The sequence below is a fragment of the Kogia breviceps genome, chromosome 17 (genome assembly GCF_026419965.1).
Source record: "Kogia breviceps isolate mKogBre1 chromosome 17, mKogBre1 haplotype 1, whole genome shotgun sequence".
In the NCBI taxonomy this organism is placed as follows: domain Eukaryota; kingdom Metazoa; phylum Chordata; class Mammalia; order Artiodactyla; family Physeteridae; genus Kogia; species Kogia breviceps.
Genome location: NC_081326.1, coordinates 17,343,141 through 17,362,874, shown reverse-complemented (window position 1 = coordinate 17,362,874; position 19,734 = coordinate 17,343,141). Strand labels below are relative to the sequence as shown.

General features: G+C 41.6%; 1 protein-coding gene across 4 annotated transcripts in view; it reads left to right on the top strand.

Moving 5' to 3' along the window:
* JPH1 (junctophilin 1) overlaps nt 1–19,734 on the top strand; it is a 135,030-nt gene that overhangs the window by 65,933 nt on the left and 49,363 nt on the right. The window contains exons 4-6 of one of the 4 annotated variants that reach the window (XM_059042924.2): nt 5,032–5,672; nt 12,355–12,450; nt 13,056–14,907. In XM_059042924.2, the coding sequence (XP_058898907.1) occupies nt 5,032–5,672; nt 12,355–12,435 (722 nt within the window). In that variant the 3' untranslated portion in view covers nt 12,436–12,450; nt 13,056–14,907. Of the gene's footprint in view, nt 1–5,031; nt 5,673–12,354; nt 12,451–12,901; nt 14,908–19,734 lie in introns of those variants that run through there. The other 3 variants (XM_059042923.2, XM_059042925.2, XM_067018154.1) reach the window with 3 other exon arrangements.

The following is a 19,734-nucleotide window of genomic DNA, read 5'->3' as shown; positions in this document are numbered from 1 at the left end:
TACTCTGTAAAATCTAAGTGTATATCCTCATTTAGCCGGCCAGTCCCCCGTTGACTACACCATGTTGGAACCATTTCCAGCTGGATGCAGGTAAGGAAGGCTGGAGTTGGGTCTACCTCTAGTCAACAAACTTTCTGCCATTTTTTTTTCTTTTTTTTTTTGCGCGGTACGCGGGCCTCTCACCGCTGTGGTCTCTCCCGTTGCGGAGCACAGGCTCCGGACGGATTCGCAGGCTCAGCGGCCACGGCTCACGGGCCCACCTGCTCCGCGGCACGTGGGATCCTCCCGGACCGGGGCACGAACCCGCGTCCCCTGCATCGGCAGGCGGACTCTCAACCACTGCACCACCAGAGAAGCTCTAATTTTTTAATTTATTTATTTTTTGAGTCAGAAGTCTTTATTTTGAGGTCTCGCCCAGGTGTTTTTTTTTTTCATTTATTTTTATTTTTAATTTTTATTTTATGTTGGAGTATAGTTGATTAACAGTGTTGTTAGTTTCAGGTGTACAGCAGAGTGATTCAGTTATACATATACATGTACCTATTCTTTTTCAAATTCTTTACCCATTTAGGCTATTACAGAATATTGAGCAGAGTTTCTTGTGCTATACAGTAGGTTCTTGTTGGTTATCTATTTTATTTATTTTAATTTTTATTATTTTTTTATTTATTTTTGGCTGCGTTGGGTCTTCGTTGCTGTGTGCAGGCTTTCTCTAGTTGTGGTGAGCAGGGGCTACTCTTCGTTGCGGTGCGCAGGCATCTCATTGCAGCGGCTCCTCTTGTTGCAGAGCACAGGCTCTAGGCATGCAGGCTTCAGTAGTTGCAGCATGCGAGCTCAGTAGTTGCAGCACGCGGGTCCTAGAGCACACGGGCTTCAGTAGTTGTGGCGTGCAGGCTCTGGAGCGAAGGCTCAGTAGTAGAGCGCATGGTCTTAGTTGCTCCGGGGCATGTGGGATCTTCCTGGACCAGGGATTGAACCCATGTCCCCCGCATTGGCAGGTGGATTCTTAACCACTGCACCACCAGGGAAGTCCCTGGTTTTCTGTTTTAAATATAGCAGTGTTTACATGTCAATCCCAAATTTGCCATGCTTTTAAATGCCAATACTGGGTACTTGAGAGTTACCTGGAGCATTTGTTAAACATCAGTATTTCTAGGCTTCGATTCATACTTCTTCAATTCTCTGGGAATCGCACCCCAGGTACCTCTGCTGGGCAGCCAATGTGGAGTGACTGCTTTGGAATGCCCTTATTCCCTTATCCAGCCAATTTTTAATGCATAATAAAGCTGGGAGGGATTCTTTCATCTGAAAGGTGGTGGTAGTAAATTCTTTGAGCTCAACAGATTTTGAATAGCATTAGAAGCCCAGTAAATAAATCTGAATACGCCTGAAAACCATGTCTTAGGAGATGGGCACAAGAAATGCCTTTCCTAAGACATTTAGGACAGGAAAACTGTGCAAAGGAGCAATGCATGAGATTTCTAAAGATCTAAAGGAGTGGTTAGACCGACCGGTATTTGAGAGTTAATAAACACAATAAATACATTCAATGGAATGCAAAATAAAGCTTCGTAAGTCCGTTACTACAAAATCCTCCAATGGCCAAATCATTCTCTGCTTGGCCTATTAATGATAGCATAAATTAAGAGGTAGGCAGAGTTGTACTTACTCTTTACAAAGAGCATTTGAAACGGTGCTTTGTATTCAGGTATTGTAAGTCTTTGTTCTTTTTCCAGATGACTAAAGCATATCGCTTTTTAAAAAATTATTTTTCTTGGACCCGCTGTTACTGAATTGCCTGAGTTTCCTCCCAAATAAACGATCTCTTGTCGCTGTTAGCGTTTCAGCAGTCTCATCCTTTGCTGGCAGCTGTCACTTGCTGGGATCTGTCAAAGCAGCTCCCATTTCAGCTTCTAATCTGCTTTCTGCAGTAAACGCAGGTGAGACCAGTGGTTACCCAGATAAATCCTGAACTTGTAAGCGTCACTGTTAGGGTCTCATGTTTTCAAAATGGAGCACATAGGCTTTGTGACAGCTTTATTTCTCGTGGTTCAGTGACTGTCTTCTCCTTCCAACGTCAAGAATGTATAACTCATCATGTTTGCCAGAGATTATTTTTTCCCGTTCTTTCCTGTTGTGTGTATTTAAACATTAGCTTTTAATATGACTTAATCAAGAGAGAAGGATTTGCAAAATTAACTTCTGCACTTACACCTTAGATCAAAGACATTACAAGTACTTTGTAATTTGTGTTTCAGAGTTAGGTGGCTTAAATGAAAAATGACTGGCTCTAAGAGTCTTGACTATTAATTACCTTTGCACGGAACACTTACTACCATGCCTAGATGGGTATTTCAGTAATGCTCTAAAATTGGATAACAGGGAAGCACAAATGAAACCAAGTTCTGATGAAATCTGGGGTAGAGGGGTGGGAGAAAAATATGTAAACAGCACACTGCAGAGGAGGGGTTGTGTGTAGATGAGGGCCTTCTCCACGGAAGGCCAGTATAAATGTTCTTCATGGGTTTTTGAAAGTAGGGGCAAGCCTGTTGATGAAGAATGTCGCTTTCTGGTGCTGCTGATGCTTCTTTCTCTTGGTGGTTTGTCCCAGTCACAACACCAAGGAAGAATCCAGAAACAAAGACAGCACCTTTTGAATAACTGCAGTTGCCTCTCTTTCTTCACTCAAGTGAGATACACGTCTCTGGGCCAAGAATGCATACTGCCATTTTTGATGGAGGATGTAAAAGAAAATTGCCAGTTTTTTTTAAAGGGGGTGCTTAACCAAGTTTAGAAAAGGAAATCTCAGTCGTCGGCGATCTTGACCTGTTTGGGAAATGTGAACCGTCTTTGGCTTTATCTTCTGGAGGATGGAATGTGAGATAATGCTCTTATGCTTTTGGCCCTGAGTGCAAGCTATAAATGTGGGTCCTTGGGGATTCTCATTTCTGGGCTTAGTATATGCCATGTTGCATTATATTTTACCTTAAGGATACACGGGAGCTTGTGTGACTTTGGGTTTTTCAGCTGCTACAGCTGTCTCCACGTCCGTAAAGTCGGGATATTGCCTGCTTCCTAAGATTTTGGTGAGGCTTTACATTTTGGAAAACGCCTTGTATAATAAATGGCAGTCTCACGACAGTAAATTATTATTCACACCATCATGGGAAGAGCAATGACAAGTCGGTAGTAGGTAATTTTTTTATTTACCTTTTTGAACGTTTTTATCTTTACACAATTTTTACAGGTTACTTTCTATTTACAGTTATTACAAGATCTTGGCTGTACTTCCCTTGTTGCACATCACATCCTTGAGCCTCTCCTACACCCCGTGGCTCTTCTACTGCCCCACTGTATGTTGCCCCTCCCCCCTCCCCACTGGTACCCACTAGTTTGTTCTCTGTATATCTGTGAGTCTGCTGCTTTTTGGTTTTATATATATATATATATATGTGTATATATATATATATATATATACAGTGTGTATATATATACAGTGTATATATACAGTGTATATATATATACTATATATATATACTGTATATATAGAGAGAGAGTGTATATATATATATATATATATAGTTGGTTGTATCTTTTAGATTCCATAAGTGACATCATACAGTATTTGTCCTTCTCTGACTTATTTCACTTAGCATAATGCCCTCCAAGTCCATCCCTGTTGCTGCACATGGGACATTTTCATTCTTTTTTATGTCTGAGTAGTACTCCACGTGTGTGTGTATAAAACCTCTTCTTTATCCATTCATCTGTTGATGGAGGCAGTATGTATTCTTCAGCCCGAGAGGTGGGAGTAGAGACAGGAAGGGAAGCAGACAGATGCAGTGCTCTGGAGTTGACAAGAGCTGGTCAGCCCCTGTAAGCAAGTTGGTGGTTGGTGGGTGATTTCTTCCTTGAATGCCCCAGAGATGGCACTGTCAGCTCCTGCCCATTTGTAGAGAAGAGGGCCAGCTGGACTGTGTGACCTTGACTTGACTTCCTGTGATGAAAAAAATAAATGGCTGATGGGTGAAGTGGTGGCCAGAGGATGCACAGGACCTGGTTACTGGGGAGGGGCTGAGGGGCAAAGTGCCTAGACAGAAGGGCACTGCCTTGGAGCATGTCTCTGAGGGCCCCAGAGAGGCCCTTTTCTGGATCACTGGCCTCCTTAAGCGCTCACTCTTGGTACCGTCTTGTGATGCACTTTCTCCTTACTCCCCACTCCCCCCAAAATCTGCCCAGAAATAACAATGGCACCAGAGTCCCTTTTTTAAAGTGAAATTTTTTTCTATTTATGAAAATAACATATGATTGTTACACAATTCTAAAGTACTCAAAAAAAGGAAAAAAAAAATCCTGCGACTACAGAGCCAAAGACAACTGCCTTGTCTTGACTTTGATGCCTGCAGAAACGCTGCTGATGCAAATCCAGGCTGTGAAGGGAGTCCGAGTAAGTTCTCTTATAAAGTGTAACCTAAAGCTCAGAAGTTACTCCTAACTAGGCAGTTTAAATGCTCCTTTGATGAAGGGTCATTAAAAATACGTTATCTGCATGTTCTCCACCTACAGTGTAGATACTTTATTAAACATTAATATATTTAAGTGTTCTAATATATTACACATTAAACATACAAGTCAGTTTATTTTTGTATATGAGTGTATACTCTGTACTTTAGTCGTACCATGTAAATTTGAACGTTCAGATTAATTATGGTGCTGTCTCCAGTGCTCCATCCATATGAATTCTGCCTCTGTATTCTACCAGCAGCAAAAATCAGGACTGTTTAACTTTTGTGGCTATCACCATAGTGTAAATAATGGTATATATTAACTTAAAAACTTTTCATCAGTAAATAATCTTTTCTCCCAGGGAATGAAACGTCCTTATGCTTAGTCAAAGCCTCGTAAGTATGTTTAAAACAAAAAGAGAAAAGGCTAAGCTGATTTAGCAAAATAATAAATGAGTAGCCATGAGTAACAAGCCTTTATGCCTTATTATATCACCTTCCCTTGTGTTGTCCCCTTTCTCCCCAGGCCCAGATTATGTCAAACAGAGATTTCAGGAAGGTGTAGATGCTAAAGAAAATCCAGAAGAAAAGGTCCCGGAAAAGCCACCTACACCAAAGGAATCTCCTCATTTTTATCGCAAAGGCACGACACCCCCAGGGTCTCCCGAGGCAAGTCCCAAACAAGGCGGCTCTCCCTCCCCAAAGCCCGTGAAGAAGCAGAATCCCAGCTCAGGGGCGAGACTCAACCAAGACAGAAGGAGTGCAGCCGAGGAGCAGGTGACGGCCACCGTCAATAAGCCCTTGACCTCCAAGGCTCCCACGAAGGAGGTGGGAGCGGTTGTGCCCCACTCCAGGTACTCTGGCCGTCACCACGTCCCTAACCCCAGTAACGGGGAGCTGCACTCTCAGTATCACGGCTACTACGTGAAACTGAATGCCCCTCAGTACCCCCCGGAGGACGTGGAGGAGGAGGAAGGGCCAAGCCAGTCTTCCTCGGCGCTGGTGCACAAGCCATCGCCCAACAAGTGGAGTCCCCCTAAATCTGTGACAAAACCAGTTGCCAAAGAAAGCAAAGCTGAGCCAAAAGCTAAGAAGTCTGAACTTGCTATACCAAAGAATCCAGCAAGCAACGATTCGTGCCCTTCTTTGGAAAAAGAAGCCAATTCGGTAAGTTGTGCGAGACGTGTTTTTCTCTCACTTTTGCTCCTTTTGGTTCTTTCGGGTGGCAGCGTGGGGCATCTGCGCCTTGATGACGATTTGCACCTAGGCCAGCAAAAGTGCCCGGGGAGCACCGGGCTGCGTAGAGCAGAGCCTAGCACTGGTAGCTTGAGCCACAATGGGCTCTCGGGCAGAAATTCCTCTGTGCTCACTCGGCCACCCTCAGGCTTCATGCAGGTAGGCTGACGTGGCTAGCTTGTTGCAGCTCCACTTTTACAAGCCTTTACCAGCACTTCTTGGTGAGCTTCATGGTAGCTGTTGAATTCCCTGGCTGTCCAGTGGTTAGGACTCTGCACTTTTGTTCCCGGTGGATTTAAGTTTCTTTTCTTCGTCGTGAAAGAATTCGGAGACAAAGTGATAGATTTATATTTAGAGAGAAACACACTCCACAGACAGAGTGTGGGCCATCTTAGAAGGCGAGAGGCTTTGAAATATGGGGTGGCTCATTTTTATGGGCTGGTAATTTCACAGGCTAATGAGTGGATTATTCCAACTTTTGGGGAAGGGGCGGGGATTAACAGGAATTGGGCCACTGCCCACTTTTTGACCTTTTATGGTTGGCCTCGGAACTGTCATGGTGCTGGTGGATGTGTCATTTAGCATATGGTAATATATTACAATGAGCGTCTAATGAGGCTCAAGGTCTTCTGGAAGTCAAATCTTCTGCCATCTTGGACCTAGTTGGTTCTAACCAGTCTTTGTCATGTACTATGGCTATACCATTCTTTTAAAGGCTGTGCCCTGCCCCCTTCCGTCCTGTTTCACTTTCATTGCCGAGGGCCGGGGTTCCATCCCTGGTCAGGGAACTAAGATCCCACAAGCTGTTAGGCACCACCAAAAAAAAAAAAACAAAACAAAAAAAGGACTACATGGTAGAGGTCTTATTAGCTCTGGCTGCTATAACAAAACTACCCTAGACTGGGTGGTCTAAACAGCAAACATTTATTTCTCAGAGTTCTGAAGGCTCAGGAGTCCCAAGATCAAGGCACCAGCAGATTCAGTGTCTGGTGAGAAGCCACTTACTTCCTGGTCCATAGAACACAGGCCATCTTCTCCCTGTGTCCTCACAGGACTGAGAGGAAACAAGCTCTCTGCCGTCTCTTCTTGGAAGGGCGCTAATCCCATCCTGAGGGCTCCACCCTCATGACCTGATTCTCTCCCAAAGGTCCCACCTCCAAATACCATCGCATTGGGGGTTAGGGCTTCAGTGGATGAATTTGGGGGCAGGGGATAGATCCAAACATGCAGTCCATAACAATAGCTAATTCTGAGGGCTGGGAAGGAATCACAGCCCACCTGCCCCCTGCCCCTGTGCTCTAACCAGGAGGAGGGCTCCACTGCCATTTGCCAAGTCCTTACCTGCCTTTTGACTCTGCACCCACAATGGTCAGCATCTTTAGACAAAAGAACATCTTTTCTAGCTATTATGAATTATTCTCATAAATAGTGTGCATTTTATTTAATGGCCAGGCTTTGCAGCTAGAACTTTTTCTTTCCCATATGAGAAGTGAAATTTTTCAACTGTTTAAGAAAATCACTTGGGTCTTCTAACTGCTCCGAGTGTCAGTGCTCCTAAAATTTCAGTTTTCTGGTAGATGCTAGTTTTATTATATGAGTCTGGAGCATATTCAACCAGAAGGCTTTCAGTTATTGATAAATATCAACATCCTCATTCAATGAGATTTGTTAATGATAAAAGGAATTAGTATTTTATCAAATTCTGTAGAATTTATAAAATCTGAAGCTAAGTAATTTTTGATAAAAAGCTGACTGATCCGTTGACCTAGTCACATGCCTTTGGAAAAGATTGTAATTTAGGGAGGAAGCCATAGCCGACCCAGTATTTACTAGTAATTTCAGAAACATATTTGCATAAGGGTGTGGATTAATATTTTGGCCAACAATACATCCAGCAGTTTCTTACCTTTCAGAAAAAATTTTCTTACTGTTCTGTCTACTCATAGGGTTAAACATTGAAATTCATTTTTAAAAAATTCTCACCATTTTAATTATCTAAATATAAAGAAATCAGGTTAACATGATTAACTTTCTGAGAGTCAACCTCCATATAGGTAAACGGTTTTCAAAACAATAACTTTGAGACTGTTCAGTGAGCATTCATCTTTTAAAATATTTTAACACCGGTAGGTCAGTATCCTGATATTATAACTGTCTGTGCTAATATCATCACTACTGAATTTGTTAAATGTGATAACTCACTTCTCATTTGGCTTTCAGCATTTATAGCCATAGGTTAATATATAAAGCCTCACATACGTATTAGTATTGGTTTGCCTGATTTACAAAGGGGAGACTCAAGCAATGCAAGGCTATTATCGTTTTATACCTTTGGGTACCCAGTAGTGGGGTTCAGTTGCTTTCCAGACCTCCCCAAGGGGAGGTGTGTGCCCCAGTATTCCTCATTATTAGATGAGTTACCTAGTAGTCTTTTGGCAAAATTTTACTAATAGGTATATTTGGTAAATTCACAGCCTTCTTGTTTAGAAACAGCATCTGTCTTATGAATGTGCAGAACAGTCGGATTCTGGGAGTTGGCCAAGCATCGTGCAGCTCTGCAGGCCGGTCTCTAGGGTTCCCCCCTAGACACCCCAGGAGAGAAGGGAGGCCGGCAGCTCTGCGCCTCTGTCGGGAGCGGGAAGGCAGGACTGAGCCGGCACCTTCATGCGGAGAGTGTCACAATTAACCTTCTCTTCCTTAATAACAGGAAGCTGCCTCTCACACCCCTCGTGACTGTGTTTTTTCTTCACAGAGGGTTAGGAAGTGACAAAATCCTCCTAAAGGTAGGCAGTGAATGACCTTTAAAACAAAAGAGCACTGCATACAGTTTCGAGGTAAAAAGACACTGTGTCAGTTAGACGTGTACAGATGACAGCGTGGAAATTCATGGATGAGTTCACACTAAAGCAGGCATTTGAGGGGAAGCAGACTGAATCCATGTTTGTGAGCAGCTGGGAGAGATCCAGCGTCACCATTTGTTAGGGCGGCTTACCAAGCAATCCGCACCGCTTTGCTCAGCCCGCTTACGGAGACGGTGTAGGCTCGTGGCTAGCGGTATGGCCTCTAGCGCCAGACTTCACAGGTTCACATCCCAGCTGTGTTACTTACCAGCTCGATGACCTTAGGCAAGTTTCTTGACTGCTCTGTGACTTGATTTCTTCATCTGTACCTGTATCAAGGGTTGTGGTAAAGATTAAATGAGTTGATACTTTATAAAGTTCCCAGCACAAAGGAAGTCTGCAGAGAGCACTGTTACTGAGTTTGCCTTAACACTAGCTGGAGCATAAATAGCTCATAAATATTCCAGTAGGTTTTGACCCACCCTCAGGATCACCCTGGAGATATTGATCTCCTAGAAATCCAGAGACTCTCCGGGTCCACAGGCTGACACTGAGGGGAAGGGAAGCCCTGGCAAGGATCACTCCGCAACGTCCCTCCAGTCTGTGACTCCTGTGGACTCAAGTCCCAGGAGAGCACGTTCTGCGGGATGCCAGAGTTTTTTGTAGGATTTTGCAGTGTGGCAGCTTGGCTAGGAGGCAGTAGAGGTATCTCTAGAACCGTATCATCAAATAGACTAGTGAGGAGTCTTCTCTTTAGGAATCTCAGCTCCTGAAAACTACCTGCACTTTTCTCTTAGCAATTACACCGATCAGCCTCAGAGTTTGAGATTTACCCGACCTTTCTTCTGAACTGTCATAAAACCTAAGGCATCCCTATCCCTGTTAGATCAGTTTTGAAACACACACACACACACACACATTCAATAAATACATATAAACTTTGCTTTTTCCATGTTTTTTGGAGAAGTTTGAGGTTTAACATAAACAGACTATACTAACTTCAGAAAATTCTTCACAATTTTAAATGAGCGATAGTATCTTGAAGAAAAAAAATGTGAGTTAGAACGTCTTTCCATATTTTGACTTCCTGCACTTTATTTTCTAACTGCCTGAAAATTTCTTCCAAACAAGACTCGCACTTTGCCCTGCCACAGCTTCTTTGATTACACCTGTCCCAGTCAGTCTTGAAAATCAAGACTGATTTTTTTTTTTTTCATTTTGCTATTTTAAGCCACAACTGGCCACCACAGTCATATTTATGAGACTTCACCTTAAAGCTTTCCACCCTGTACCCAGCCCAGGTAACTGAAGAGCACAGAGGTCACGTCTCGGTATCTGCCTATTGAACATAGCATCCCAGAATTTATTTTTTACCTGGTTGCTGTTTGAGTCTTTTATTGCTGGTTTACCGTCATTCATCTTCACTGAGTCATCTTTAAAAATAGCTTTATATAATGGAGCTATACTAGTAGGATAGATACACGTGTATTTGTATATTAGAATATATACGATAAATACATGTTCAAGCCCCCAATACTAACCAATTCAAAAAGGTTAGATGAATTCATAGAACCTTATAGAACCTTATAAGGATTTATGAAAGGGGAGTTAAAGGTCCAGGCACACCTTAAGCCTTTGAAAGTAGCTTTACTGAAGGTATTCTATTATTCTGCTTTCCTAGGATCCGTGTAAGTCACTGAACTCCACATTGTATCACTCTGACCCTGTTACTTTTCCTCATCTTCTTTCATATCACTGTCCTTAGGAATTATGAAATGAAATCCACTAACCCAAAAGAGCTGAGACAATTCCAAAATTCTTAACCCATTCAGGAGCAAGATCTAATCAGTTTGTGTAGTAATAGCATTTCCTTAATCTCCATGCTGAGTAATAATGTTGAAAGATCATCTCAATTATTTTCTGAGTTATAAGAGTTTCCTACATTATTTATATGTTCTAAGTTAACCATAATTGAGGAGTTACATAGGTTTAGAACGCAACTATACTAAAAGAACCATTGGTCACTAGCAAGATTTGATGTTTTTCTGATACTACAGTATCATAGGATGTAGATGAAAAAGCCATTTTAAAGAAGTTGATGGGAAATTATTTTTAAACTAAGGCCTGTGGGTTTAATAGAGATAAAAAGAACGTGTAGCTCTGAAGTGAACAGACTAAAGTTTAATCCCAGTTCTAATGTGTTCAAACTGGCTTGAGTGACCTTGGGCAAGACACATACCCTCTCGGAGCTTTTGTAAAATGGAACTAATAGTCACCGTGAAGAATTAAATGTTTGTTTTCCTCCCGTTTACTTGGGGTCTGGGAACTAGGCTTTTTCTTCTTCCTAACAGTTGCTACATCAAGGGCATCCATTTTTATTCCTCCTCTCTCACACCCTGATTTTATTAATCACCCTGTTCCTCATTTAATACAGTGAATGTATCAGTTCAACCACCACCTCCATAGCACTTGGAAAGGTACCAAAAGATTGGTTTCCATTAAAATATTGGTTGCCTGGATGAATTGGGCAGCCCTTACGTGTGGGTACACAGTGGTGAACAAGGCAGTGCCCCTGTGGAACTCAGTCTAGGGGGAAAGATGGCAGTTAACAAGAAATGACAAAGTGTGAAGCGTTAGGGTAAAGAACAGGGTACTCTGACCTCTACCAAGGATGTTGTGACCTCCTCCAGAAAGGAGGCGTCCTTGAAGGATATGAGGTCCTGCGAGATGAGCACTGGACCAGTGGCAGTTCCAGTCTCCCTTACTGACTTACCCACCCCTCCCCGCAAAAAAAAAAAAAATCACATCAATGAGGACTCTGACCCAGTTTCTCTGTAGTCTCATTGAATAGTCAAATATAGTACAACTGTTTCCTCATCTGTAGAATGAGAATAAAACTACCTACCCAACCTCTCTTATATGGCAAGTTTTAGAACACTCTTAATGCTACTTAAGAATTAGACACGATTTTAATAGTAAATACCAAGATCGCATCTTTGAAATAAAGATGGCCGAGCACGGGCAGATCTACAAAGATGGGTCATATAAGGTTTCTTTGTTGTTTTTTTTTTTTTTTTTTAAAGTAAATTTTGGGTACCTTGGGCTATGTGGTATTTATTATAGCAGTATTTGGCAAAATAGGACTCCGTAATTTGTTAAAATGTAACCTGATTTCTGAAATGTTGTAGCTTTAAGCAGAGGAATTAAAAATTAGACCTGCACAGTAATTTCTGAAAGGGCTCAATTTCCCACTTGCAGCTTTTACCTTAAGGAAGGGATAGTATCCAAAAAGAAAACCAGAAAAAGCAAGAGTCAAAGAACCTCGTTTTGAGTTTTTCCTAAACTTTTCCAGTGCAGCCTCACTCTCTAACTGCCTTTATGAGGAAATGATTCTTCCTTATCCGACGACTTACACCTTAACAAAAATGCGTATCTAATTCCCATCAGTTTTTAAACCCTTTATGGTGAGCTGTGTCTCACCCAGACTGTTGCCCAGTGTTTCGAGGTGAAGTCGATTATTTTTTAAGTCGTTTTTTAGGTCTAATCAAGACTGGATTCATCTTTAAGTGAAAGTTCAGAGATGGCTCCATTTAAATACAGCGTAGCTATATTTTAGTTTATACCTTTTGGAACTGCCATCATTCTTCACATCTTATTTACTGCAACTGTGTTGGGTCTTTTTAAATATTTTTGGTAATTGGTTTTGTGAGCTAATTTATCTACTGCTAGTAACATGGAAAAGTGACACTTGTTTTGTTCTATTTCGTTTCCAGGGCCCTAATTCAATCATGATTGTCCTCGTCATGCTGTTGAATATCGGGTTGGCCATTCTTTTTGTTCACTTTCTAACTTGATTGGAATTAGGAAAGGTAAGAATAGCCTTAATTTCTCTATAAAATCGCGATATATAACATTTTTTTCCCATATTCAAATTTTTTTTTTTTTTTTAACAACTACGTATTGTCCTTCACTTTAATTTTGGCTGTGCCTGAATGTGATTCAACATAGTTACTTAATGATATAACTGTTTTGACCCTTCAGTGAAGTCCTGACAACTAGTGGTGTTAGCCCACAGTTCTCTGCGGTGGTGTCATCAGCCCTTTAAATGGCACACCCCAGTCAGACTCAGACACAGGGAAGGAGGCTTGGAATTAGGATGGGATCACCAGAGAGAGAGAGAGAGAGATGAAACTTGGAAAATTCAGCCGGAGGACCTGTTCGGTCCCTGTGGGAATGCTTTGGGGTCCTCTGGGAGCTGAAGCAAGCAGCCATGTTGGAGAGCAAAACTTAATAATCATTCTTTTTTAAAATCTGCTGAAGCAGCCCCATCCGGCGAAGTTCTTGGCATTGGCTACTCCATCTGTCCTAGCAGAGTGTGACTAAACTGGAAATGTATGGAGCTGCATTTTTTTTTTTTTTTTTTTTTGATGGAAGTCAACAGCTGCCTTACTATTTTACCATCTGACGTTTCTAGAAGGGAGCTGGGGAAACAAACGACTGCCGGAGGAATGTGGTCGGAGGATTGTGTTGCTGTGGCCGTGGTTCCAGCATTCACTCCTGTCTCATTAGAAGAAGTAGGTAGCAGCATCACTCACCAGTCTTATGCCATGACCTGCTGCTTTCTCATCTCCTGGAACGTCCCGGGAGAGGAGGTGTCGTTGGCTTGTGCACGATTATGTTCATTTCTGCTGTTTATTTAAATCCGACGTATAGCCATCTACAACATGCGGTCCTGGCTGGCTGAAGCACATGTGTCGCATCTCAAGGAAAAGAAACAACAGAATGCTAGAGAAAATGTGTTTATTTTGATAGCAATACATCACTCTTCATGTCGTTTAGTCTTCCTAAACCTGTAAAAGGCTGTTTAAAATTTAGCAATTTGAAGGCATTACACCTACCTAAAAATAATTTGACTTTAAACATTTTTAACACTACTGAGATGAATTATTTACGCACTTAGGAGGTGCTAGATTTTAAAAGCTGAAAGACAACAGAATTCTAAGAAGTATAGTCAAAATGTTGCATGGATTGCAGTAATCGGTGTTTAAAGGATTCAGTTTCATTGCTGACGTACTTTACCAACCAAATAAAATCTTGTCAGTAGCTATGTTAATTCCCATGAAAGTTAAGCAAGATGCTATTAATAACTGCTCTTTTTTTTCCCCCCAAACTTAAATTTTTGTTGAATACATTCAGGTAGAGCATAAAGCTTTGTTAAATCAGTGCTTCTCAACTTTACGCCTTTCATGTTTTTCAAAGTCCTTTTGTAATTGTATTTCACATTTTAAAGGCTTAGACAATTTTTAAGTATCTGTCTTTTGCAGTCCTTTGTTATTCTGACATAATCTGATTTTTTTTTTGCTGTTTTATAATTTATTCTTTATTACTCAGAAGCATGCTTATTTAGAGAAACTACGTGGTCTTTATACAAATAATTATTTAAAAAGAAAATCAGGGGAGGTAAGTTATCTGTCCAATCTTGGTAAGACGTTATTGAGGAGAGGGAGCTATTCCTAAACATTTTCACGATCTGCATGGTTTAATCAGATTCTTTTTACCTTATCTGCTACTGTTCCGATGCAGAAGAGACAATTCCCATATTAGCACAGGTGTGGACTGAATGCTTTGTCACCTGCAGGGCAGTAACGCAGTGGTGGTTTTTGCAGAAAACCTGGGTGTGACCAATATGGAATAAAGAAGAAAGCAGAGAGAGAGCAAATGAAAATTACAACTTGTATATTTATTTATTTTTTACATTTTGCTTTGACTTTTAAATTTAGGAAGTACACGTTTTTACCCAAGAAACGTTTCGGTTCCTGTGTCAGTCTCAATATTCTCACTGCTCCTTCCTAACCCCATAGCTCTTGATGCTGGGAAAGCTGATTTTTTTTAAAAAAAATTAAATAAAATATTTAATCTTAAGTGTTTATTTCGAATGTGTAATGCTTTGGAAATAATGGGTAACAGATAATAAAGGATATGTTTATAAAGTGAGCATGTTGGTTCCATTTATAAATGTATGTATGATTTATAAGCTTTTTTAAAAACAAAGCTCAAATTGTTGGTATTTTTCTAAAATGTGCACAGCTGTATTTTACATGAAAGGCTCTTTCTAATGGGTTGTTATACTGTACTCTACATTTTGGACAGCACATGAAGTCTGCCAATGTACTTAATAAAACATGACTTTGTTTATTTAAAGTTTCTTGCTGTGAAAAAGAACTCCCTACCTGCGAGTTCCGTTATTTATAATCCTTGAAACCAAAATGTATAATGTACAGTTTTCACAACTGTATCTGCTCTAATAAAAACAAAAGTTGGTTATTAATAAAGTTGCAGGTGTGTTTCCTTTATGAGTAAATTACTGTCTTGAGTTATGTGGAATTTTTGGCTGGTGATGGCGGTGAAAGAAAGATCTGCTGAGAAATTAATAATAGAAATGAGGGGGGGGAGCAGTGCTCAAAGAACGCACCTGGCAGAAGGTCTTACGCTGCACCGTTAAGTTTTTTCTTCGTCTCTTTCATCTTAGGCCTTTGGACTAATTTTGCAGAGTAAGATTCACCGCTCAGCTTTACTGCCTTCATTAATTGAATTAGTGCCTTATCCCGGGTTTTGAGTCTGCTGCTGTTTTTAAGAAAAATTTAAAGATGAAGTAAGTCTCTCTCTCCTGCATGGGCACTTTTCAGTTACAGTTTTTTGACCATTGTGGCCCAACGAAATTACTATGTTGCTCTGGCCCCTGCTGCTTAGGTCCAAAGTACAGCTGAATAAACGTGCTGCCACTAGAACCTGCAGCCTTTGAAGCCATCCTCGGTGCTGGCCTCGGCTGGCTCCATGCATCAGCAGGCAGCCTGTGAAATACAATAAACGGACCTTCTCCAGAACAGCTGCCACGGAGCTGCCACGGCACTTTTAAATTCCCAAGTTAGCCGCCACTCCTGTTGAGGGCTGAGGTATCGAAGACCCCCACGTAAGCAATGCCCAGTTATCGCCTCTAGGTGTTAACAGATTTATCAACTCACATGATTCATCTCCTAGCAAATCCTAAGGGAACAGAACACAGACTACTTTGGAGCAGCCAGGAGAAGCACAGGGTGCTAGAAAGATTACCGACTCCAGATTCGTGTCCAAACCACATGTTTTATGGCTGAAGCCAAAGCTAGGGTGAAGACCGTGTGGTTGGCAAATCTGGAAGATATTCTACGTGCCCTTTTTGTACAATAACGATTTCAAGAGTCGTGGTGAGCAGCTCCCGGGGCTCAGGCTGTGCACTCGCAGCCCTCCCCCACGCTTTGGAAAGCCGCGTAGGCTCTTCTCTCCAACTTCATAGGCAGCTGTGGACGTGGCATATTCTGCCAGGACAGTGTAAAGATCCGTCAGGCCGTGTTCGATTATCCCAGGTGTATCAATTATCTATGTCCAACATTTCCTTCTTACCCCCAAAGTACCAGAAAGGACTTAGGATTGAGGCTGTCATAGCCTCTACAGGGGTCTGACATATGGGAATAGGAGAAAATATCAGCATATATAGAATGCAGGTGAATACTGACGAATGCAGTGAATATGGATGAAGTTTTGGCTGTGGCCATGATTGAGGATTCTTCTCTAATCTGTGTCCCTGGTTTCCTCATCTGTAAAATGGGTATAACCATAGCACTGACCTCATAGGAGGAGGAAATGAGCTTATTTACCTTAAGTGCTTAGTACAGTACCTGGCACATAGGAACCGCTTTGTACATGTTAGCCTTTACTAATTGGAAGAACTAGGGGAAAATTTAATTCCTGTGTCTCAAAACACATTTAAAAAATATAGTAAGATCCCACTAAAGGCCTCTTTATAAAGGTTAATTATGCCATAGGCCATATGATGTTCTTCAGTGGTAGTCATTGAGTCTCTCTCACTGTGAAAATCGAAGGCCACACTTACAGAGCTCCATCTCTACAATAAATGTGATTTTTAATATAGTAGGATATGAGACATTTGCTTTACACAAACAACTTTCTTGGGCTTCCCTGGTGGCGCAGTGGTTGAGAGTCCACCTGCCGATGCAGGGGACACGGGTTCGTGCCCTGGTCCGGGAGGATCCCAACATGCCGCGGAGCGGCTGGGCCCGTGAGCCGTGGCCGCTGAGCCTGCGCCTCCCGAGCCTGTGCTCCGCAACGGGAGAGGCTACAACGGTGAGAGGCCCGCGTACCACAAAAAAACCCCAAAAAACAAAAAGAACGTTCTTGTCTCATTAGAGTCTTACAAGGTCCCTGTGAACGATTTCCTGCAGGTAAATGACTTGCCCAAGGTCATGTAGCCAAAAAGTTATGAATATTTGTATCAGAGTCCCAGATACGACTCTAAATGCTGTGCTTTTTCATTTCATATATTGACAAGCATTATTCCAGACTCATACTGATCAGCCATGAAAAGGCAGAAAATATTATGAAATTCAAGGTAAAGTGTGGGTTGAATGAGCCCATTTCCATAAGTTCCTGAATGCTACTCAGCTGATGTAACTATAACAGAGTCTATCAAAAGTTCTGAATAAGGTACTTAAAATCCTAAATGTTAAGTGTATTTAAGTTTCATAACTTTTAGTTAGGTATTTATATAAGATGTTGATTTTTGAACCTTAAAAAATACTAAATATTAATAAACGTTTAGTTCTTACGTGCTATCTTGCTTGGTATTTTGGAGTAAGAGGCATATTACAAATGAACTTGGTGTGGGTTGTGTTTGAACCTGATCTCTAGGATTAACCCAGAAACTGCACATAGAAGGCCTAAAAGATTTAGATACATATATATCATGATGTGCTTTTGATACTTTATCTTAGTGTTCCATAGAATTGCCTTGGTATTCTCTTGAATCCCTAGTCTGATTTAGGTAAACTATTAGTAGAATTAACACAAAAAGTGAGGGCCAGAGATTTGGTCAGCTAGTGATTGATAAGGCTGTTTGCTTACTGTGGTGAAGAAAGAGTATTATCCATCTTTGAAAAGAATTTTGGGGAGAAGGTGTGAAGGCAGAGATAAAGTCAGTGGAAGATGACTGCAGTGTTGATGTACAAGTCTTTCCTTGTCCCCAGCCTTGCCCCAAGCACTCACTCGTGAAATAATCAAGAACAGTACTGAACATTCCGTGGAATTCATGATGATACTTGCTTCAGGGAAAGCAGTGGAAGAGGGCTTTAGTTTAAGACTGTATGTATCACATTCCTGCCACTTATTGCACATATTTAAAAGAAAAGAATCTGATAGTTAAGTATCATGTCCCTAATTCAGTAAAAGTGGAGGCAAAGGTGAGAAGCCAAAAGTCATCTAATTTTCTCATGTTCTAGGCATGTTTTGACAATCGCTCTGACCACTAGAGCAAATACCTAGAAATCAGGTAGCTGTTTCCGAAGGTGATAAAGGCCAAGAAGATGCTCAAACGTAGCATCATTGCAGAGCTAAGGGGTGGTGGACCCCATCACCTAAGAACTAGACGTGGCATTTGAAAAGCAGTTTTATATCAGATAATTGAGCCAAGCAAAAGTTAGGAGAGGTTAGAAACCTACAAATCCCTACAATATTCAAAAGGATCAACAAGTATCACTTAAATCTGTCGTTACTCATCAATCCACTGAAACCAAGCAAGAATTTGGGAAATAATCTCAACCCAAGAAAGCACTAAAGGGGCTTCCCTGGTGGCGCAGTGGTTGAGAGTCCGCCTGCCGATGCAGGGCAGGGGACGCGGGTTCGTGCCCCGGTCCGGGAAGATCCCACGTGCCGCAGAGTGGCTGGGCCCGTGAGCCATGGCCGCTGAGCCTGAGCGTCCGGGGCCTGTGCTCCGCAACGGGAGAGGCCACAGCGGTGAGAGGCCCGCGTACCGCAAAGAAAAAAAAAAAAGAAAAAGAAAGCGCTAAAGAATGAAACATATTTGTGCTTCAAATAAAAGTTTGGTGTTAACTACATCCAACAGGTTTTGTCAGGATACAACAAGTAATGTGAGGAATTCTTAATTTTTCTTTTATTTCTCCTTGTGCACTATTTCCTTACTTTGCAATTTGGCTTTCTTCTATTAGAATTTTTGTGCATTGAATTATCTTTCCATTTTTTTTTAATAATCATGTCCATTTTTTCCTTCACAAGAGTATTATTAACCGGAATAGATCCTAGCAGACTATATGTTTAAGTTTTTATTGGTTTACTCTATAAATTTACCTGTATTTGTGTTGACTCCCAAAGACTACCTGAGTAAATTGGAAAGGAAGTACTCGAAACCTGTTTGCTGCCCGGCTCCAGGCCCTCAGGAGTTTTCACGCTACCTGTGCGTTCAGTACACCGCCCAATGCCCTGTGCCCCGGGGGTCCCCAGCTCTCCACCTCACCTAATCGTAGCATGGCTCCTTCTCAGGCTCCCCGCACCAGGGGCAAGCTTGGACACACACAACGCACCAGTGCAGTGTGACAAACGGGTCAACTTAACTGAGGATATTAATTCAAACAGAGAAGCATAAGAAGGCCTCAAAATCAGGCACATCACTTTCTCAGATGCACTTTTATGAAACCAGCGACACACTTCCTTTTGAGTTGTACCCATATTCACTGGATATGCCAACACCAAACACCTCGTGTCCATTTTGGGACCCTCTATTTGGGGTCTGTAAAATGGGAACAATGATATCTGCCTCACAGTGTTTTTTGTAAAAAAGTAGGTAACTTCAGTCAGGTTCTTGGCACCTGGTAGACTCTCAACATATAACAGGTACGATTACACGTAACACTTTCACCTTTGTTAGCAATGTTTACTTATTCCTTCATTAATAAACTTCTAGGCCCAAGATGGACTCTTTCTTGCCAAGGGTGCCAGTTCAGCAAACCAAAACGTAGATAACTTTCTCGTTCCTGCTCTGCTTGACCAGAAATGCAACATATACAGTCAGCCAATCAACCCCCAAACACCAAGCCAACCTAGACCTTCTCACCCCAAACGAAGCTGACTCTGTGACTCCAGCCAATTAGATATGTTCAATTTCTCTTTTCCCTGTTCTTTAGTCTTTATCTGATAAAAGCTTCCTACCTTCTGCCCCATTTTGCAATTCTCCAAAAGAAAACTATCTACTTCATCAACTGTAAAATAAAGTTTGCTTGTATCACCTAAATTATTTTTTTTATTCTTCA